Genomic DNA, 21,738 nt, shown 5'->3' with positions numbered 1-21,738 from the left:
CTTTACTCCGAGATGTCAGATTAGAGTCGCTCGACCCCAAAAGCCACGGATCCCCCCGGGCCTCCAGCCGAGACCTTCCCTCCATTTGTCTTGCCTGAGCTGATGCAATTGGTAGCGATTGTCACTTCTCATAGGCCTATGCACACCAGCAGACACCTGGACGTTGCACCCCACTCATCTTGATGTCAGGTCCCCAGTCCCCAGCGCTGGCTCACGCCGGTGCGCCGACAGCATTCCCCCAGGCCAAGGTCTTTGACTGGCTGTTCAGCAATCCCTTCGAGGCCGAGAGCGCCTTTACGCCGCGAGAGCATCGCGTGCCTCACGTCGAGGACGAGAGACTTGTGTTTGTCGACGAGGCAACTGGTGAGTTTGTCCTACCGTGGGTATTTCGATATCGGGATCGACTAACACTGTGACGACCGTGGCCTCACCCGGTCCCAGCTCCGTCATGATTCCCTCGTTCTCGCCGCAAGCCTCCAGAGACTCCATGGCCTGGATCCCGATGACCTTCACGCCCTGCCCCCTACGCCAACATGCGCCCGCCCACACATGGCCCCCATCGTGGCGATCCAGCTGCCCAACTGCCTGCCCTTCACCACCGCTGTCCTGGGCACCTTGGCCTCGGGACTCACCGCCACCCTCGTCTCGCCCGCCCTCACCAGCACCGAGATCGCCTGGGTGCTGCAGAACTCGCGGCCGCGCGTCATCATCACCTCCACGGCGTGTCTAGCTGCCATGCGCGAGGCCGTGGGTATGCAGGACGATGGCGCGTACTTTGACCGTGTGCCCATCTACACCGTCGACGTGGCCAACGAGACGTACCCATCACCACCACCACCATCCTCATCCTCATCCTCACCCCCATCCGATTGGAAACAGCTCCTCAGCCCTCCCACAACCCAGGTCAAGGCCCCCTCGCACTTCGACGCCCCCTCCCGCACCGCCGTCATCCTCTGGTCCTCGGGCACGTCCGGCCGCTCCAAGGGCGTCCTCCTCTCGCATCACGCCCTCAACTTCGCCGTCGCATCCCTGTGGCACGACGCCGACTACTACCCCCAGAGCGGTGGCGGCCGCACCACCAGCAGCCCCCAGCGCTGGCTCGGCTTCGTCCCCTTCTACCACGTCTACGGCCTGCTCAACCTCTTCCTCATCGTCCTCCCCGCCGGCGCCACCGTCTACCTCATGCGGGGCTTCAGTCTCGAAGCCATGCTTGCCGCCGTGGCCGGCCGCCGCATCACGTACCTGCACATGGCGCCGCCCGTGGCCGTCATGCTGGCCAAGTCGCCCGCCGTGGAGGCCTACCGGGGCCGGTTCGGTAGCGTCACCGCGGGCGTGACGGGCGGCGCGCCGCTGGGCCACGAGATCGTCGCGCAGGTGCACGCCCGGCTGGGGTTCCGCATCCGGCTGGGGTACGGGCTGACGGAGGCGTGCAGCGTGACGCTGCAGCGCGGGCTGGGCGGGGCGGAGATGCGTGCCCAGAGGGATGACACGGGGACGCCGCACTGGGGGGTGGAGGTCATGATAGCATCAGGAGGAGGAGGAGGAGAAGAGGGCGATGGTGATGCTGGTCCCGGGGCGGTGACCAGGCCGGCTGCGCTGGGCGAGCCGGGAGAGGTGCTGATACGGTCGCCGGGGGTGATGATGGGGTATCTGCCCGTTGGGGGGCTGACCCCGGGGGCCAAGCCGGACATGGGGCCGACGAACGAGGCGCTCACGCAGGATGGCTGGTTCCGCACGGGAGACGTCGGGTCGCTGGATGGCGACGGGGCGCTGCGCCTCAGCGACCGCATCAAGGAGCTGATCAAGGTGCGCGGGTTCCAGGTCCCGCCGGCGGAGCTGGAGGCCATCCTGTGCAGCAGCGACGAGGTTGGCGATGCCGGTGTCGTGGCTGTGTATGACGAGGCCGAGGCGACCGAGTGGCCGCGGGCGTTTGTCGTCGCAGCTGGTGCTGCTGCTGGGCGGATGAACGAGGCAGACATGCTCGCCCTGGCCCATCGGCTGCGGAAGCTTGTCGAGCGGCAGACGGCAAAGTACAAGTGGCTGCGGGGAGGAATCGTCTTTGTCAACCAGGTGCCCAAGTCGCCCAGCGGCAAGATCCTGCGGAGGGTGATGAGGGATGGGGGTGTCAAGGGGGTTGAGGTGGCTGTCTACGAGGCCAAGGTCAGGGGCCCCAAGCTGTGATGGGCTGGCACATGTGCCTGTCAGCCCTTATGCTTGGGGATAAATGGTCGTAGACTACTCCATTATACAGCCCATACTTGTTATTGTTATCTGTATATGTCCTGTTGGGGTATACATAGATCATGCCCAAGTATATAGTTCAATGTCATGTCTTCCACAGCCAGGCTTATACATCCGTAAGAATATCATAGGACGCTGCCCATGTCCAGGATCCCACTGCTCCCCTTCCCCCAGGCTATCTATCGTCGCGTATGAGAGGAAATGGACTCTTCGAGCGCCTCTCAGTAACGCCCTGCAATGTATTAGCAAACAATGATAACGGAATTAATGATAGACGCTTTTAAAGGGGATATTTACTTAGTAGATTTCCAAAGACTCCATGACACAGACTTGGCTCCTTGGTTAGGAGTCCTCTCTTACATGCCAACTTCTACGCTCTGGAGATTGCATCATCTATCTGTTAATACAGCTTGGGGAAGAACGGTCTCAGCGCTAGGAGAGCAAAGGTGAGCCCCGGCATCCCATGACATACGAACAGCTAGAGTTAGTCTACCGGGGAGACTTCCTGAAGTTTGGATCTACGACGTATAGACGTGACAAGTCGTCATATGTCGATTCAGATAGCATGCCGAGTTACAGTTCGTAGGTTAGCTGGCCTGGAGGATTGGCCGGCTTTCAATAGAGTACTGCGGTGGTATATAAGAGCGTTATGTAGGAATGAAAAATGTCACCAACCGGATACTAGGGGGCCCGAGGCGGCGAATAGGTCGACCGAGCGGCTAAGAGGTGATGTGATGCTCGAGAACCACCCATGTGAACGCTCTCTCATCTTCGTCAGACGATACGCAGAGTCGCAGTCTGGGGGCGCCTTTGAGAACTAGTAGGCTGAAGAGGCAGCTGACTGGTATAGGCCTTTGGGGCGAAGTACTTGTCTCGGACAACCCAAGGAGCTCCTCAACCTCCGTAGTTCTCTCATAGACCTGCACGTCGTTTTGCCCTCCGGCTCAACAAGCTACCAGCCTGTATGAGAAAAATAAACATTATATCGGATCAAATATTCAATGAACGGGTCATAGATTACTAGGATAGAGTGACGTTTATAGCCAAAAGAACCACCGGATGCGACCTACAAGAATGTTTACTAAACGGTAACCGCACGATGCTACAGTTCCAAATCCAAGACACGACCCCTACGCCGTGGATAAGACCGTACTTATATAAGTAAAACGCTACCTTTAAATCACCTCGAGGGGCGATATCAGGGCTGCCTCTGATGCTTTTGATTAGCAGGGTAATATTTGACTCTACTCCATGTGTGTTTGTGTGATGTTGATGATTTTGGCGTAAGACCTTCATTTGCCGTGCCATCTAATCAACGTTGTTATACAATACCGTAGAGTTGGTAATACCCGTACAGGCATCCTGATAAAGAAATTACTAATTATTACTTACCTGTCAACCTGGGCTCTTGCTAAACTAATGAGCCATAGCGAAAACACCCCAACCGTGATGATACTACCGAACATGTGCGTACCTTGCTTAGGAAAAAGGATAGGTTAATTGAAAGGGTGCAAATTTACTTAGATGGTGTAAGAATGTAAAAATGTCCAAATGCTTCTTTCAGGTTGGTAGCAGCCTAGACTGGTCATTTGAAGGTTCACAGCCGCAACTCCTGTCACACAAGCACTTGTAACTCGAATAGCTGGGACAGATCCTCCCTCCACAACACCCAACGAGCGGCCATCCAAATGAGATCATGGCAAATCTCTATCAAAGGGGTAAAAAGAGAGTTGCAAAAAGGCAAAAAAGCAAAAGCAAAAAAATGTGCCGACACTCAGATTCGAACTGAGGATCTTAGCATTAGTCGTGAGAGTACGAGTGCTACGCGTTACCCCTGCGCCATGCCGGCCTATGCAGTAAACGAAGGGCTAGTATTTGGTATCATATGGGATATTTGGGGCAACGCACTGTGCACTGGGGCTGATCTCACAACGATTGATGGCTCACATAGATTCACCATCTGGAGTCCTGGACCGCAGCATTTTTGGATTTCTTTCATTGACCGTTGCACGATACTACATTTAATATGGGTACAATACCCTTGCCTTTCCTGCCCTCATCCATCACTGCTTCCTGTGCTCTTTAACCTGCGGCGGCGTCTTGAGCGAAATCAGGTAATTCTCCCCCGTCTCCTCCACGGCGTGAACCAGCACATCATCACCGTACGGCCAGTCCTTCGGCTCGTCCAGGTTCTCGCGAGAGTCAAACTCGGCATAGTCGCTCTCCTTGGTGCCCTCCACCAGCAGCAACCCCTTGGCCGCCTTCAGCGCGTCCTCCCGCACCACGTACGCGCCCTGGATCTCGTTGCTCGCCTTGCGGTCCGCGCGGTAGTCGATGGTCGTCTGCACCAGGTAGTTGAGGTGGTCCACGCCGCTGGGCAGCACCATCGACCCGTCGGCCGACGACGCTCGCAGCTTCCCCGAGTTGTCCTTGGTGTCGATGACCACCTTGAACTCCTGGCCCGGGGCCGCCTTGGCGTACACGACGACGCCCTCGCCGCGGGACCACTCCTCCACGTCGCGCGGCCGCTCCTCGTAGTCTGCAAAGTCGCTCTTTTCATATCCCAGGTTCGGGAGCACGCTGAGCGCGAATTTCTTGGCGGACTCGACCGTGGCGTGCGTGCCGATCACGTAGTATTTCGGGATCACAGAGGTCGTCTCGACGCCGTGCTCGTTGACGACTAGGCTGGTGTGGTAGAGCGAGTCTGGGACGAACTCCGATGCCATGGTTGCGGTTCGTGGGTTTGAATGCTGATGATATGTTGCTCTTGAGTGTGGGTTGAATTGACTGAATAGAGGTAAAACTCGGATGGCAAGAGCGCCCTGCTATATAACCACAGCGCCCGGCATGCCAGTCGTCAGACCCAGGTCACTTATTGCAAATTCATAGCGTCTCCCTGCGAGTCTTTTTGTGAGAGACCGTGGACACTTCTGGACCAACCGGTCTAAACTCTGTATTGAGTCCGGAGATGCTAACCGCTGGATTACGTATGAGTGGCTCCCACATGGTCCAACTGGAATGCGCTTCTAGCCAGCCAAATCTTCCGGTAAATGGGTGTCCAGGTCTGGGTAAAAGCTCCAGCAACGTCATTTAAAGGAGTTGCTTACGTTCAGGCCCGTCCATGGTGATGGGACCCAGACATGGGACGACGGTCAGATGGCACTTGGGGGCACATTTCCCGGATCGCTAGTGATTACTCGCCATGGCACGAGCATGAGACACGGTTGACGTAGCTAATATCTTCGGGGAGGCGGACCTCCGTGGAAACCGACCGGATCGTTCGTTGGCGAGTTAATGTTTCTCTAGACTGGAGTCTAGTATGCGTGGCTGGATCTAAGCCAAGTTTCGTGTTGCGCACTGCACGTCACGTCGAACACATCATTTCCCGCTGTTAATTGTTCAGTGCGACAGATGATATTACACACACATGGCTCGGGATATTGTGGTTAATGCTTGCACCGTGTGTATGTACGTTGGAGTCGCTTTTGTCCCACGGGCGATGCTATGGAAATACCATATCTAGCCCGTGGGCCATGGACCCAAGCGAGAAAGAGAAACCATCCCATCATTGAGACATGGATGGGTATGCTTCGAGACTGATGTAGGAACAGCAATATGCATCTGGGTTGGAACGACTCTCTCCTAAAAAGGGCGACGGGACACTAGCCCAGGCACCGTCGAAGTCGTTGACGTGACCGCGATCCGGATGGTGAAGAAACCGGACAAGGATGTCCAGCTATGAAACTCCTGAGGGCCAATAGTTTTGCTTCATACTTTATCTACACATAAGGGACCCTAGTGCTATACGAATATTTCTTAGTTGTATGTAGGTGAAAGAAGAACGTATTTATAGGCTGTATATGTGGCCTCCTAATATGTACAACGCTAACCATCCCTATGAGGGAATTGTAAATTCCACCGGCTAAATTGAACCCTGTATATATATTATACCTTGTATAGTACCCATCTTACCGCATCGGCACCGGGCCTCAACGCTTCCCCTCTCGCTCATCAGGCTGCGGAGGCACCTCAGCACCAGGAGCCGATGAGTTGAGTGAGGATTCCGTCTGGCAGTGTATCCACTTCCCATCCCCCTTCTTACTGTCCGCCGTGACCCCTAGAATCGAGTCTTGGCTGGTATTGACAGACGCATTCTGGAACCCACGGGCATAGATGCGCGTCTCGGGACCTATGCCGGCAGAGCCGCCGCCGATGCCGACGCCGCTTCCGCTGGGGTTCTCGCCACTGCGCAGGTCGCTGAGCTTGTAGCCCCGTTTGGAAGGGTAGGAGCCGTCGCGGGAGATGTAGCCGTGGACGAGCTGGGTCCAGAGGGGGCGGAGGACGGGGATGGAGGCGCAGAGGGCCGAGACGAAGTTTTCGGTTCCCGAGTATATGAGCATGTCGACGGTGTCGACTGCAGTATTGTAAGAGTTAGCTTCGTGCTGTGGGGTTCCCTGGAGTCTCTGAAAGGGGAATGAGACCGACAGATGTACTCATCAAACGAGCTCAGCGACTTCAGCGCCGTTGTACGTAGAATACCGCAGATACCAGCGCTGAAGAATGGTCAGATACGGGTTGCACGAAGCCAGGGGGTATTCAACAGCGACTTACAAGACACCCAAGCTCAACCCGCAGATGGTGACAAGCTTGTCCTTCTTCTTCATATTAAGTTCCCAGACAATGAAGCACGGAATGATGGCCAAAGCAAAATCGATGCACACGGCATACGCTGAAGTTGCTCGTTAGCCTTTTTCTGAGATCACTATCACTACTACCGTGTCTTAACTCACCAGATACAGCGATGCCCGCCGTCGTAAAATCGAGCCAGCAGTTCCCCTTTACGTCGAAGTTCCACACCGACTCGACGGGTATACACTGGACAAAGACGGCGACGGTGAGGAGGGTTGCCATGATAGAGTTGGTGACAACGCAGAACCAGATAAAGATTCGGTGCCACGTCCGGGCGGCAAAGCGCAGGAGAAGGAAGGCGACGGCTGCCTTGCTCGTCACAATGTTAAAGATGCAGACGCCTTGCCCAATAATCTCCAGCTTCATGGCCTCAGTGTAGTCGTCGGGTGGTACGTCCCCGCGATTTTGCCCTATACCGTGCGCCGTGCCTGCGCTGATACATGCCGAGTACGCGATGAATAGTAGCTTGATATCAAGTAAGTATAGCTTGCCTTTGCATGGGGTCCGAAATACACTCACTAGTGTCAATAACAGACAAAAGTCATCGAACCCGGCACTGCGCATGATAAACAGTCTAGTGTAACAGCGGCCAAGAACAAAGACGGCGGCGAGGCAGCTCTCGACCCAAAGAACAGCGTTGAGCATCGGGCCTCTCCCACCGTAGGAACCCATGACTACGCTGGTGATCTTCTTCTTGCGTTGGTTGAGGTTGGCGGGTGCAAGTTGGATAACCTGCGAACCTTGAGTTGCGCAGATCAAATAGGAGAATGTCTTAGGAACTGGGGCCGGGGATGGCAAATGGACCCAGTAACTATAAACGTCAAACAAAAGTCATAATCGAGAGATTGAACGAGAGATGCCAGAGCAGTCTCGTCAGAGTTTCAACAATCTTCTGCTGTCGTGCCACATATGAGCCATCGATTACTTTTTTTTTATCCTCCAGAGCTTACTTCACTTCTAAGGAGAGGACCGGGAGTGGAAAGAGAACTGCAGGGATTAATCAGTTTTGAGTACGTACTCCGTGCTGGGAATCTGGACGACGTATTATTACAGGTAACTAGTTGACCACATCCTCGGAATCCCAAGTAACTGCTGTTTGCCTTGAAGGCAGAGTGAATGCATAATAATTGTACTGTTAATGTACTATGCACTATGTACCATTGATATTGAGTGCTGTTCTAGGGACCCAACCAACGACGTAAATGGCATTACCCCCCGTAAGGGGCAAATCACGCTTTTTTCTACGGATGATGCTCATAACGCACTCACATTGCATATAAAGTGCCAGAAGCCATTGGGGAATGAGAGAACCGATGAGAGGCTTGAAAAAAACCGATTGTTCCTTCTTTGGTGCACCCCATGGCTCGTCTGCCGCCTGAGGACCTGTAGTGTTCCTTACAAGGGGATTATGGAGCAGTGTATGAGGTATTATCGGACGAGTTTCCTCTTTCCCCGCAGCAATGATATGATATGCATTTCGATAGTCTCGCTTTGACCCTCCCTCCCCCAGTCTGTCGCTGGTGCCGCTGGCAAAGCCATGCTTGTGGTCTCTCCGGCTTTGTTCGGGGGTCAAAATCTGGCCACATGGTGCGAACACTAATGCCTGTTGTAGATAACGGCATGCACAACGCTACGTGCCAAGTCTACAATCCATCGACTGATGACTGCCTGGCGTTGGGCATGGAACCAACAACCAACAACCAACACTGCCGGGGAATATCAGGTCTGGGCCAGGGACTTCACACCAGCTCCACCACTACCGTAGCAAGGACGTGGTACTCATATTGCATGCATACGGGTAATGGAATTTGGGTTCAAAAAATATCGAGAATAGGTAGATTATGGTATTCACATGGTGAAGTAATATTGTGTAGTGTCTGAAGTATTCCCTCTCGGTCCTCCCCTTTTTTCCTTTCTTTTTCGTTGCCTGCGTGCCATCAATAGTGTCGAGCCACGGTCTCGACAGCCAACAGAAATTTCCAGTGGCTGCCTCTTTACTCAACGGGCTGCGTACATGATTTGACCATCATGTATGTTGGTTGCAAAACACGAAACAGAGCAAGACCGGCATCTGTAATAGACCGGGGAAACGCCCTGGAGCGGGCCTATGGTGGGATATTAGATAAATAGCGGGCATGGGGGCATTCGGGAAGCCTCCCGGTCCCGCACTAGATGCAGGGCATCGGGAAAGGCTTGTTGCGTGACTTGCTGGCTTCCAGACTCCTGATGGCAGGGGACCAGGGTTGCATGTAGGACACTCCCTGGAAGCAAGGGTCTGTGGCACACGGAGAGGATACGTGCAATAGACAAGTCATATTTGACCTGCCATGAACCCTCAACTTACCTGCCTGACTTGATTGTCCCCGTGTTCTTCCACACCCTCTCGCTAGTAGCATTTCAAGGTAGCTCACGAAAGAGACATCTTGAGGGGAGTATGGACACATTGGGCAGTATCATAGCAGTTCATGGTCTGCAGTGTTTATGGTCTGCAATGAGGCTTACCGGAATTTGGTGGGCATTATGTTCATGGTGCCTATGTTCGATAACCCTGGCCCCTGGGCATGTCGCTGTACGAGTATGGGTCTTTGACGTTTGATCTACATGACAACCTTCAAAGTTACGTAGCCAGCATTGTGATCTCTGGACTCGGTGGCACCAAGAAAAAGCCCGAACGGGTCCCTGTTAACTACTGGTATGCATCCTGGAGGAGGAGCGCCAGTCTCTGCCAAGCCTGCTTTAAAACTGGGGGATCATGTCGACTTGGGAGCCCTCGCCTTCTCACATTACCGCGAATATGTATGTGGCAGATTTGCTGCTTTTGTTCCGGATTTTCTTTTCCTCGGCCTAGTCCTAAGGTGTATCGTAATTTGTAGAGACTAATCTAGGTGTTTCTGGTTCCTATTCCAGCCTGTTGGACCCTCTCGAGCCCACCCCTGGGTGCTTATTACACTCCCCTCTCCCCCCATTGACGACGTCATGGCTGTCGAGAGCCTGGGTGCAAAGGTCATTGGCGTTGTCATAGCCCTCGCCGTCATCCGCTTTACCTTTGTTTACTTTTTCTCTCCCCTCAAGGCCGTACCAGGCCCGTTCCTGGCCAAATTCACTGACCTGTGGCGCTTCTACGATTACTTCTGCTGCACTCACACCAACAACCACCGAGCCCTCCACAAGAAATATGGCCCGGCCGTCCGCATCGGACCTAACATGGTCAGCCTGAGCGACCCAGAGATCCTCAAGCGGGTCTACTCTACCCGCGGCGACTTTCTCAAGGTCAGTACAGCCATAGGCATCATTGGGCTGAGCTTACCATCTCTCCCACAGAGCGACTTCTACGAGGTGGGTGACGCCAGCTCGCAGGGCCAGCGCCTCGAGAATGTCTTCAGCACGCGCAGCAACTACTTCCACGCCCGGTACATGAAGCCGTACCAGAAGTACTTCTCCATGAACACCATCCTGACCAAAGAGCACATGGCCGACAACATGGCCACGGTCATGTGCCGGCAGCTCGAGGACCGCTTCGTCAACGGGTCCAATGCCGGCAAGACGGTCGACCTCGCCGACTGGATCGAGTACGCCGCCTGGGACTTTGACTGGGAGATGACCTTTGGCCACGACATGGGCTTCCTCAAGTCGGGGACCGATGTCCAGGGTATGATCCACACGGGCGAGATGGTGATGCGTTACCTAGGCTGTGTATGTATACCGTCACAAGCTAAGCAAGCATACGTATACGTGTGATACGTGTGATGCTAACATACCCCAGGTCGGCCAGATTCCCTGGCTCGATAGGCTGCTCGGCAAGAACCAGCATTGCCCCATCAAGTTCGCCACGTTCGAGGGTGCCGCCTCCTACAGCTTCCAGCGCGTCATGGAGCGCATCGCCGCCCCGGAGAAGCGCGGCAGCGGAGACTTCCTCGACAACTTCCTCGAGGCCAAGGAGACGCACCCGGATATTGTCGGCGACAACGAGGTCGTCAGCTACCTCATGATGAACGTGCTCGCCGGCGCCGACACCACGGCCGTCGCCATGAAGGCCATCACCTGGTACATCCTGTCCAACCGCGACGTCCACGCCAGGCTCGTCGCCGAGCTCGACGGCGCAGAGCTGAGCTTCCCGCCCCAGTACAGGGAGACGTGCGACCTGCCGTATCTCGACGCCGTCATCAGGGAGGGCATGCGCATACACCCCATCATCAGTGGCATCCTCGAGCGCATCGTCCCCGAGAGCGGCCTGACCCTCCCCGACGGCCGTTATATTGCCCCGGGGACCAAGGTCGGTCTCAACCCCTGGGTCACGTCGCGCAACCCCGGTGTCTGGGGCGCCGAGCCCGACAAGTTCAACCCGGACCGCTGGCTGCAGGCTCCGGGTGAGTCGGACGATGAGTTTGCTGCTCGCCTCAAGAGGATGAAGGATACGGATATGACTTTTGGCGGGGGGAACCGGATCTGCATTGGTCGTAACATGGCCAACGTGGAGATTCATAAGCTGATCACTACTCTGTTCAGCCGCTACAATGTATGTTGTTGCTTTTTTTTCCCTCATAGTTTGAAGTTGAGTTACTGGAGCTTAACAACCCTTATAGATCACGATCGATGACAGCCGCAAGCAGTGGTCGGTCCGCTGGTGGTGGTTCACCTTCATCGACAACATCCAGGTCAAGCTCGAGCGCCGTCCTGGTATCCCCGAGATTAACGCGTGATCACCACCCCCCTTTACATATTAAATATTAGTTCATACAGAACTCTGCGTTAGTTCGTCTGCTCTTCGTCTCGTGTATTGCGAGGAGAACCATCCGGCATGCCAGGGACATATCAAGTCCGCCAGGTCTAATAACATCCCAGGACCTTTCCAGTTCTCCGAACGTAGCGGGACTGGACAGAATCCACAAAGCCAAAAGAAGTCCAACTGGGATTGCATTAGGTCTGTATCGGGAGCGCAGGAATTTTCGGGTAGAAATTCATAAAGGATAGCATAGTATGATTCGGTCGGTGAGATTTCACGCTCAAGGCCATCCATCTTCGTTCTGGGGGCGCGGGCATCTGGGCGCAAGGCGCAGAGGTCATCGCCCTTGACCATCGTCCACCCAAAGCATTTTCTCATCCGTGAAGTACTAGTGTGATTGATGGCGTTGGGCGCGTCTCGGAACAGTTTCTGCTGACGGCCCTCGTCAGAGAATGCGTGCAGATTGCGCACGGCATCAGAAAATGTCCTCGGGTTTGGGTTGAGCCAGATCGAGTCGGGGTGATGTTCGGTTGCAAAATGTATCATCTGAAGGAGAGATGCATTCTGGCACTCCCGCTGCACCGCCCAATACCGGGTGCCTTCGGGAGCCTCTGTGTCCCAGAACTTCCTATTGTCAGTACGGAGTAAACGGTTGTGATTGAGCGCAGAGTGGAACTTACTACTTTAAGCGCTGCGATACGATTGTGGATTTCCACTTTCCACACAACACCATCCAGCCCATATTCGACTAGATCGATGAAGGTCAAATTGCCTTGTAGTTTAGACCGCCTTAGCAAAGGGCGTCTAAAGTCTGACCAGGTGCAAGCGATTTCGGTCTCGTCCATCAACCTCTCGTCGAGGAATCGTTGCTGCTTCGCCTTTCGACATCACTCCTCGAAGTCTGATACGAATGAGCTCCTTTCAGGGGGTTGCCAGCCAATACGTTCCGATAACGACATCGCACAAGTGGACTTTGCGAAGGTAGAGGAAGCGCTGGCTCCGAGTCTCTAGTTTGCCTTTAGAGATTACCGCTAGGAGCGTGGGCCTTGCATCAAATTGCTTGTTGGGTTCAAGTCATTGATGCCAAGCATCACTACTCCGTACACATGATGAGAGTCTCACATTGAGGCACCAATGGTGCGAAGGCCACGCACCACAGCTTAGTAGCCCTATGTGCATATTGGGCACCATTCACGACCACCGTACGAGGAAGCACCCCAGTAGAATACATAAGCGCCACGCCCGATCTCGCAGCTTGCCTCCGCCCAAGACGCGGAAACTAGGGCGGTGAAGTTTCCGGGTGGCCCTCCGTGGGATTGCCCTCCTAACAAGTTAGTTTAAGATGCATGACACTAATCCTTGCAAAGACATCAATGGCACCAAACTAGTAGTAATCGCAGATAATGTAATGTGTACGCGTAGGTATTCGTCAAGATAAATGCACGAAGTACCTAGGCATGTATAAGTCTACTCATTCAAAGTTGAGAAACTTATTAGGTTCATGTTACTGGGTACATGTATTATCACTTGATAACATTGGGAACCCCCGCATTTCTGCACTCTTCATTCACCATTATCTGTCTGCTCACTAATATTGCCCAGATCGCCTAGGAGTCACCGGGCCTTTTACGCCTGTATACTTCCAGAGCCCTGGCACCCTGACTCGAGCGATGCCCTCCAACAAAGACCGCCTCTATGTTGGCCTCCACGCCCGCGCCGGAAAATCCAAAATGCCCGGCGGTGAGGACAAGTGAGTTGAACATTCCCACATTCTGAGACAGAACCAACAGCTAACTTCTACTTACCCAAAGATATCACTGGGCTCTCCTCATCGGGCCCAAGCGCGAAGCCCCAGCACCTGGTGTCACCGTATCGGGGAAACGCATCCACGCCAAGGAACGCATCGAGGGGGATGGTTCTGGGACGTCATCGTGGGTATACGCAGAGGAGGACGTTGACATGTCGTCTGTCTTTATGCTCCTGGCCCGGGTACAGATCGCCAAGATCAGGGACACGGATGGTCTATTGGCCTTGCTGAGGCAGGTCCCCATCAGAGGAGGGGAGCCTGGCTGGAACTGTATTGGGTGGGTGAAGGAAGCCCTGCAGGTGCTGAAAAATAATGACAGCGTGATGGGGAGGTCCAGTTTGGAGTGGCAGAGTGTGAGGGACACAGCCATGTGGTATGTTGACAAGAAGGCTGCTGACCATCGCTTCGATGGCAACGCTGAGCCAGGACAGTTTGACATGGCCAGGGTGCCCACCTACGACACTTTACAGAATACAGAGACAGTATCGTGATCTTAATTTTCCCTCTCCATGGGCTTCGTCACGGTCTACTGTCTTCCCAAAGAAGAGTGTTCCCTAAATCATAGTTCCCAAGCTATCAAAAACGACCCAACGGCTGCATAGATACATAGGAGAGCTCCTCGACAAGACACGTTTGGTAGACATAGACTCCAGAGCTCCCCTAACTCCCTAAATACCATATTCACAACCCCAACACTCATTTATCCTTCCTCCGTGTGTAATCTTCCACCTCTTCCACGCAGAGAGCCATGAACGCTTGCCAGCCTAGCGCTTAGGCTGACCATCTTCTAGTCTAACTGCCAATCATAGTTTTGCAGGTCACACCAATACAAATCCAAAAAGAAAACGCCCAAAGAAGTACCAATCGAAAGCAAAATGCAGCATTCGATCAACATCAGCTCCCTCCCTGCGCGGGGAGCCCAAGCTGCATCCGGCGGCTGCATCGACTGCAGAAGAAGGAGCTACACTTCGTGCAGGCATACGCAGGCCTAGGCACGAACCCGCGGCAGAGTTTGCAGGAAATGCCTCCCGCCTTCAGCATCAACATTCTGTGTGGACAAGAACAGTCTTGCCAGTCGGTTTGGGTTGAGGCTCGGGGCATCTTGCTCTCGGCGCTGATGGCTTGAATGAGGGCAACTTCTTGGCGCGATACCATCCTCATCTCGGGGTCTCTGTTAGTTTGACCGTTGTTTGCTGCAATAGACAGATCAATAAGCTTGATGTCTCTAGCGGAGGTACTCTCGATACTTGGTGCACCAAGGGGACTGCCGATACTCGATGGGATGGCATTCTCAACGCTGGATGCACCATCTGAACCCTCGTCGCTCGATTCATAATCGGAATTCTCGACTGTAGTCGCCTGGAGTGCGCGCATAGTCCTGCCCTTATCAAGTTGTTCGTGCTGATACTGCCACTCCCGACTAGTCGTATCCGGGGAAGAGTCCGGAGAGAAATAGGGGGCCTCAGGTTCGCAGTACACGCTCTCATCATACGAACCGGCCCTTTCGTATATCCTCTTTTGGTACAGCCGATGCGCATCCACCCACTGCATCTTATAGTTCATGGCTTCCATGGCTGCCTTCCGCATGTCAATGTCGCATCCATACAAGAACACAGCGTCACGGAGATTTCTTTCCGACGTAGAAAAGGAACCAGGTGTGGCCTGCAAACGGTATCTCCGTATTACCGTCAGGAACAGGTGGTAAAGAGCCGCCAGCCATGTCCGTGTGGCTGGCAAGTTGCTAGATTTCTGGTTCCGAAGGCGATGAAGCATCGATTCGAGCTCGCGATACATCTCCATCTTGCCGCGGTAGACTCCGTAGAGTTTGTCCCACTTCTGATCCAATCGGACCAATTCCCGATCCAGATCGGCAATGTAACGTCGTCTGGAGCGCCGTTCTTTATGGCTAGTTCTCTTCTCAGCAGCACCTAAGCCACAATCGTTAGTCAAAGATCGAATACATCAGCGGCATTTTTTTACTAACCGTGAGGTGAAAGAGACACACTTCGTCTTGCTCGCCGCTTGGCCTGACCCTTGGCCAAAACGCTATCCAGCATGCGTGATAGGCCCATGGTAGACGGTGCGGCGCAACGGCACCTAGCCAGAGATGGGGAGGTGTTGTCGTCTATGAAGAATGAGGTGTGATTTTGGGTTGATAATAGAAAAGAAAGGGATTTCGATCGTAAGTCTGAGCGGCCTCGTCGACGGTGGACTTTATATCGAAGGAAGGAAGCAAACATCCACCGGAATAGTGAGTCCTTCTTCACAAGCACAAAGGCAGCCCGGAAAACGGCAGAAACATCAAGAATTAACCCGTGGCTGGGTAATTTCGCTTCTTATTATCCCCAGCGTCGCAGTATCTCTTCCTTCTTCTCGCTCTTTCCGTTCCCCCTTTTAGCCTCTACACGCTCAAGCGTGTCCCGAATCTGGCTGACCTCGGTGGAGAGGAAGCCGATGGAACCTTCGATCTCGGGGTCCACGAGCTTGACCTCGCCAAACGGGCTCTCTGCAAGGAGGCTGTCTTTCAGAAGCTGCAGTGCCCGACGCACATCATCCACATGGGTGGCAGCTGTGGCCTCAAAGCTCTCCTGGCCGCCTTGGGCAACATCCGCCGCTTTATTAGATCGCTCATCTAGAGTAGTCGCAAGCATCTTGACCTTGTCCGCACCTTCAGCATCGTCATCGAGATAGATTGCAAGAGATTGGAGCAGAGCGTCGAGAGGCGGTTCTTCGAAAAGGCCAGACGATCGTCTCCGTGCGCCGGTATTGGCTGTATTGGCCCGAGGGCGCACAGGGGAAGCTGGTACAGGAGGCATGGCGGGGGTTTTGTCAGGTTCTGCGGGAGCCGACAGCTCCGCCTTTGCGGTGGCAAGAATTGAAGCTGAAGCAGACTGGTGAGAGCGCAGAGCTTCTACTCTGTCTCTCAAGCGCTGCGTACGATCCAGCAGGTAGTTGAGACAATCAATAATCTATCACAGGTTAACATCTAGTACCTAGGTCAGGTCGAGGCAACAAACATAGGTAACTGCGGCGACGGATCGGCCAAGGCTTTGGCCGTTTCGAGAAGAAACCGACTCAAGTGCGGGCCCCAGATGTTGCTGTTCCACAGACATCTGAGCCACAGGAAGTATCTCAGAGTAAAGCGACTCGACCTCTTCTTGGAGGGCATTAACCTCGTCACTAGAGGCAGGTTTAGACATTCCGCTGCGCTCTGCTTCAGTGAGCGACTCCAGATACACTCTGTCCAACTTGGTGCGAAGCGTCTCGACGGTATTTTTTATCAACCTGATAGGATCTGGTCAGTAAAACATCGGGAGTTCGTAGGAACGTTACCTACCTCATGCACACTTCACGCAATCTCTCAACCGTTTGTGCTTCTTCGGGATCTTGCTGATCGAGTTCCCACCCCAGCTTCTGAAGGCTAGACAGTAACTTGTCGTCTGAGCTCAGAATGCCATCGACAGTCTGATTGAGTACGGTTCCTGACTCGTCGGCTTGCTGATCGATGTCGGAGATACGGAACCCCAGACTGTGCGACAAGTCTTCGACCTTGAACCCCATTCAGTCAAAAGAAGAAGGTAGTCACGAATCCATCTGGGCTCACCTCGGCAGCAATCCGCTTGCGTTCAGACTCCGATCTACGCTGTCGGGCATGCTCAAATTCTTGTCTGCGCGTATCGCTTTCGGCAGTCTTCTTGACCAAGCGAGAGAGGGCGTCCTGCTGTTGTCGCAGAGTCTCAGTTTGCTTAGAGATGGCATCTGTCGACCGCTTGAGCTCCTCGATGGCCCCCCTGATCTCATCTTCCGTAACCGCCGGGATCTCGGCTAGATCGTGCAACGCAGCCAGCCTGTCCACCTCACCACTCTTGTCTAACGCGGTGTACCTAGTACATAATGTTAACATGATCCAGGAAGCAACGTTCCAGGTTTCCAGAAGGTTCGTCTCACAGCGCAATTTCATCCGCCGTAAGCAGATTATCAGGGCTCAGGTGCAAGTTTGCCCAGTCAGCAAATGCCGGGCCATGCTCCGGGTGATCCAAAGCTTGCCGCACCTGATCTCGCCCTGCCTTGATGCCGTAAGTGCGTCCAACGCCGAGAAGGAGAGTCTCAGCTTGTTCTCTGGCCCTAGGGTCCATCTTGGGCCAGGTTTGAACGAGATGGTGCTTCTAGAAAGCCGTTCTCGGGTTCCAAGGTGTCACAGACACGGCGAGCGGGCGGGTCGTATCCTCCACGGTGACGCCTGATCCGCGGTGGGTCGGAAAGCTGAGACGAGCTCGGGTGGTGAGAGGACCACAGCTAGACTCGATTCGAGGTTGTTGCCCCCGTCCCTCGATCTGGTGAGCGCCTCGTGATTCAAGATCGGATGCAAGGAGACACGACGCGACTTCAGTATCTGCGGGTTCCGTGACAAGCAGTGCGTCTCGAGATCAAGATAGCCCAGTCGTCCATAGAACGGACCAAATTCAAGGCTCAAATTTTAGGTCGTTCGACGGGGGCGGTCAGATGATCGTTCAGGTCCCGCCGTTATTGAGATTCGTGAGGGCAGGCAATTGGTGGGGCGCTTCAGGCCCCAGAGCTGCTCTTCAGTGACCTCACCGACAGTGCCACTGCCCTGAGCCCCCAAGCCAATCCCTGGACACCTCAGTTAGTTCCTTCCAGTCGTCGAGTCTCCTCCAGTTCCACCATCCAGCCCCCCAACCCGTGAATCTCTACCGACCACGTCCTTGCCCAGCACATCGTCACAGCAGGATACGAGTCCCATTAATGGCAAAATTCCTTCTTGAGAAGAACTGTGAATCCCAGCCGCAAATTACGCAGCGCCTGGTACCCGCCGATCGGCCTCAAGGAAACGCGCAGCCGCCACTAATAGATCCAGTCGACGTCACGCGACATCGGTGCCATCGGCGACGAGACCCTACTACTAACTAGGTACTTCACGGACACCGTCCTGGACCTTGGATATGTGCCGTAAGCTCGTCATCATTCACCAACCTGATACAGAACCGAGTCGAGTAAAGGCGAGACCCTAGAGGCCCCAGCCCGAAGCCAGTGCGAGAACTGCAAATAGTGGCATGGGTATCCAGCATCTACCCGATTTGCTTCTCGTTTGCCCTCCCAAGTCGGCAGAGGCCCGCACTGCATGTTATCCGCAGCAAGCCACGCCCATTCAAGTCCATTTCTCATATGTTTGACTGACAGCGAAGTGCATCAGTGACAGCTCTGTATCTGGACCCGAGCCGCCAACGACGATCTTGGCTAGTTGCCGAGCCCATCTAGAACTTAGGGGTCCCTATGGAGGTGATGGTTCTCTCCACCAGGGGCAAACAATATGATTTGCATTTGTTTTGCCCAACTATCTCGCCTGCCCAGCTTTCCCAGCGCCACAATCTGAGAGGTGAGGTATCGCTGATGATCTTTTGATGGGGGACTGCAATCCAAGATTTATGATGCAAGATGCCGCCGTGATTTACAACCCATGCCCTTGGCAAAGTACCAGCATCATGGTTACCCGATGTCTTCTTGTCCTCCCTCCGAGGCCAAGATCTCTTGTTCCGGCCGTCGGATATATACATGATACACGTCTACCGTCTCGATCGTGTCAACATCAGACCCAATGCCTCGTCCTTGTTCCTGCGATCTGCTGCTGCCGATTCCCCAGGTAACACGCAGATTCCAACGTACTTCTGCCTAGGTCTCTGGGCCCGAGGATTTCTCGCTATTTGAGGCAAGCAAGACTTGCAGTCTCCGTAGCCGTCCCCACCGGCGTCTATACCTCCGCGTTTGCAGGAGGGCCGGTGAATCGCCTCTGGGTCCGCACCGCTCTCTCGCCTTCTGTTTCCCGTCGGATCAAGCAGTTTTATCTCTCTTTAAAAAAAAGTCACCACCGGATTATTATCCCCATGTTTTCTCCCCGCATAATAAACAGGGTATATGGTGCGCTGAGGTGTGTAACGAACCTTCACTAGGTATCTCCGGATGGCTGCCAACTTACACTGCCAGTATCAGTGTTCCCAGCGTTGCCAGTGTCAACGGTTGTCTGCCACTCAGTCATATTTTGCCCACCCTTTTGCCCTCGAAAATTCACTTGCCTTTGATGGCTTGGGTCTAGATACACGAAGCTCTTTCCATATTTTCTACCCTCGTTTTCTCCGCCGTCTATAAAATTGCATGGTGCGATACGGCCACACCCTTTAGCATTGCCTGGCCTCGACAGCTGTAATCCAGCATCTTCTCCTGACAAAACAACCCCAAAATAAATCAAAACCATGGATTTTTACGGGGTTTGGGTCACCCGGATAAAGTCTGTGCTCGCGCAGATCGTCGAGCTTATCTGGGTCGTGGTCATCTATCTCCTCAGCGAACTCGCCATCTGGGGGCTGAGCCGCGTGATGGCTCCGGCCAGAACCGAGTTCTTCGCCTCAATTTTCGGTATGGTCATTGCATTTGCCATCATGACCAGTCTACACCTTTGGAGTTCCAGCTGCGACAGAGTCTACCAGAGATGGATCAAATCCAAGGTGCGTGATCGTGGAGCTTCCCCCTTTCCGGAGGACACCTAAGTCTCTTATACCCATCTTAGGTCGACTTTATCAACATGCACATGAGTGTCGGTTTCCCAATTCCTATGATTATGGTGGACCCCCGTGAGGTCCTCGAAAGACACGAGATTGCCTCTGTGGTCGCAAATTTTGGTACGTGGCCCAATGCCAATAAAACTTTTTGCACAGCCCGCTGACATTTTGATCTGGAAGTTATCACGAACCTTGTTTCATGGATAGCCGTCTTTTTCCTGGCTTTTCTTTTAATGCTAGCAGCTGCCCGAATCAGAAAGCAGCTCACTCGGGGGACGGACGATATCGGCCTTCCTCGACCTCTGGCACCCAACCCTCCCCGAGTCGTGATCAACGTCTCCTTTTCCTCAGTCTCCATCACCGCCGACCATGAAGACACAAAAGGTGGAAATCCCAGTGGAACTCAGACTACCTCCACAACTGCCACGTCGAGCCAGCGGACATCCATGGACTGCTCCCCTCCCAGCAGGGCTAAGCGTTCTGCTCAGTGGAGCAGGCTCATCGACCACTATCCTATCTTCCTGTCGCTCTTCTGCATCCTGGCTATTGGAGCGCCTGTCATGGCCGCGACTGGAGACTCCCGGGTCGTCGATGGCTGCACCCTGTGGTTTGTCTGGATTACCGCCATCAGCATGCAACGCCTGTTCAAGCGGTCCGACCTGTGCCTCGACCACTTGCTCCTGAAAAACGCAGTGGCGACACTCATGAACCCTGTCCTTATGACCACCCTCATCATGACGGGATACACCAGAGCCAAGGCAGCCGCCATCCCCGGCTTCGACCTCGCGCGTGTCCTCGTAGACTTCTCTCGCGCGTCGCACCTCTACGCCATCTGGACCTCCAGTGCCACTGGCAAGGAGCTCCCAGGCAACCCCGACGGGTATTTTGGCGCCGGCGACGCGGCCCTCTCAATCCTGGAGGTTGGTATTCTCATCTGGGGTTTCAAGTTGTACGAGTGCCGCCGTCAACTTTATAGCGTTGCAGGACTCTTAGCCTTTGTTGTCTCCGTCGCCGCGGCCGCCGGCAACGTGTTCCTGTCCGTGGCATGCGGCCATCTGATCGGGCTCAAGCCCCCCGAAGCGCTAGCCTTTGCCGCCCGGAGTACCACTCTAGCCCTAGCTAAGCCGGCCATCGAGGCAGTCGGGGGCAATATGGTTGCCAATGCTGCGTTGGTGGTGAGCAATGGGATCCTAGCACAGCTACTGTGCCCTTTCGCTCTGGAAGTGATGGGGGTTAAGCGTGAAGGCACACCCCTGTCCGAGATACTGAGCCAGGCCGAAAAGAGTTGTTATGGACAGCAGACGCAGGTCAACCCTGAGACACAAGGCAACAACCGTGGCGGGGTCGTCGAGGACGAAGGCGATGACCCCATGACCATCGCTGCGGGGGTCGCCATTGGCATCAATGGAGCAGCTATGGGGGTCACGTACCTGTACGAGATCAAGAGCCGGGCGGCACCGTACGCTGCTCTCTCAATGACCGTCTTCGGTGTCATGACCGTCATCTTCACAACCGTAGAGCCGTTCAAGGCCACGGTCATGGGGCTGGCCGGTCTTTGAGCATGTTCCTCAACCCCACGTCACATTCCCCCTTTTTTGGGACTCTCTGAAGTTTCTGTGGTTTGGATTGCTGACTTAGGACGCATAAACCGTTGATAAAGGATAGACGGTGTTAATGGCATGAAGATGATAGAAATGATTTGCGGG

General features: G+C 54.3%; 8 protein-coding genes and 1 non-coding gene across 9 annotated transcripts; 4 read left to right on the top strand and 5 right to left on the bottom strand.

Annotated features, from left to right (window-relative positions):
* Nucleotides 1–182: 182 nt before the first annotated feature.
* ACO1O0_002639 (uncharacterized protein) lies at nt 183–2,181 on the top strand (the record flags this gene model as incomplete). Its single annotated transcript, XM_083192104.1, has 2 exons — nt 183–383; nt 442–2,181. 2 exons carry the CDS (start codon nt 183–185, stop codon nt 2,179–2,181), a joined length of 1,941 nt encoding a protein of 646 aa, XP_083053318.1.
* Nucleotides 2,182–4,006: 1,825 nt separating this feature from the next.
* ACO1O0_002638 lies at nt 4,007–4,090 on the bottom strand. The gene has a single exon. It is a non-coding gene; the product is annotated as a tRNA-Thr (tRNA).
* Nucleotides 4,091–4,304: 214 nt separating this feature from the next.
* ACO1O0_002637 (uncharacterized protein) lies at nt 4,305–4,967 on the bottom strand (the record flags this gene model as incomplete). Its single annotated transcript, XM_083192103.1, has 1 exon — nt 4,305–4,967. The coding sequence occupies one exon, from the start codon at nt 4,965–4,967 to the stop codon at nt 4,305–4,307; it is 663 nt and encodes a 220-aa protein (XP_083053317.1).
* Nucleotides 4,968–6,230: 1,263 nt separating this feature from the next.
* Nucleotides 6,231–7,765, bottom strand: ACO1O0_002636 (uncharacterized protein; the record flags this gene model as incomplete). The annotated part of the gene is made up of 6 exons (XM_083192102.1): nt 6,231–6,655; nt 6,727–6,794; nt 6,853–6,970; nt 7,032–7,395; nt 7,450–7,662; nt 7,757–7,765. The coding sequence occupies 6 exons, from the start codon at nt 7,763–7,765 to the stop codon at nt 6,231–6,233; spliced, it is 1,197 nt and encodes a 398-aa protein (XP_083053316.1).
* Nucleotides 7,766–9,906: 2,141 nt separating this feature from the next.
* Nucleotides 9,907–11,630, top strand: ACO1O0_002635 (cytochrome P450; the record flags this gene model as incomplete). The annotated part of the gene is made up of 4 exons (XM_083192101.1): nt 9,907–10,200; nt 10,252–10,623; nt 10,694–11,446; nt 11,514–11,630. The coding sequence occupies 4 exons, from the start codon at nt 9,907–9,909 to the stop codon at nt 11,628–11,630; spliced, it is 1,536 nt and encodes a 511-aa protein (XP_083053315.1).
* A 1,753-nt stretch (nt 11,631–13,383) lies between these two features.
* ACO1O0_002634 (uncharacterized protein) lies at nt 13,384–13,951 on the top strand (the record flags this gene model as incomplete). Its single annotated transcript, XM_083192100.1, has 2 exons — nt 13,384–13,403; nt 13,465–13,951. The coding sequence occupies 2 exons, from the start codon at nt 13,384–13,386 to the stop codon at nt 13,949–13,951; spliced, it is 507 nt and encodes a 168-aa protein (XP_083053314.1).
* Nucleotides 13,952–14,790: 839 nt separating this feature from the next.
* ACO1O0_002633 (uncharacterized protein) lies at nt 14,791–15,532 on the bottom strand (the record flags this gene model as incomplete). Its single annotated transcript, XM_083192099.1, has 3 exons — nt 14,791–14,819; nt 14,957–15,388; nt 15,445–15,532. 3 exons carry the CDS (start codon nt 15,530–15,532, stop codon nt 14,791–14,793), a joined length of 549 nt encoding a protein of 182 aa, XP_083053313.1.
* Nucleotides 15,533–15,799: 267 nt separating this feature from the next.
* ACO1O0_002632 (uncharacterized protein) lies at nt 15,800–17,596 on the bottom strand (the record flags this gene model as incomplete). Its single annotated transcript, XM_083192098.1, has 5 exons — nt 15,800–16,429; nt 16,478–16,745; nt 16,798–17,009; nt 17,065–17,344; nt 17,409–17,596. The coding sequence occupies 5 exons, from the start codon at nt 17,594–17,596 to the stop codon at nt 15,800–15,802; spliced, it is 1,578 nt and encodes a 525-aa protein (XP_083053312.1).
* A 2,130-nt stretch (nt 17,597–19,726) lies between these two features.
* Nucleotides 19,727–21,591, top strand: ACO1O0_002631 (uncharacterized protein; the record flags this gene model as incomplete). The annotated part of the gene is made up of 3 exons (XM_083192097.1): nt 19,727–19,978; nt 20,041–20,152; nt 20,384–21,591. The coding sequence occupies 3 exons, from the start codon at nt 19,727–19,729 to the stop codon at nt 21,589–21,591; spliced, it is 1,572 nt and encodes a 523-aa protein (XP_083053311.1).
* Between the last annotated feature and the right edge of the window lie 147 nt (nt 21,592–21,738).

This window comes from Amphichorda felina (assembly GCF_050947745.1).
Source record: "Amphichorda felina strain 45539 chromosome Unknown scaffold_2, whole genome shotgun sequence".
NCBI lineage: Eukaryota > Fungi > Ascomycota > Sordariomycetes > Hypocreales > Bionectriaceae > Amphichorda > Amphichorda felina.
The sequence above is the reverse complement of the archived record's forward strand: the minus strand, read 5'-3'. Positions and strand labels throughout refer to the sequence as shown.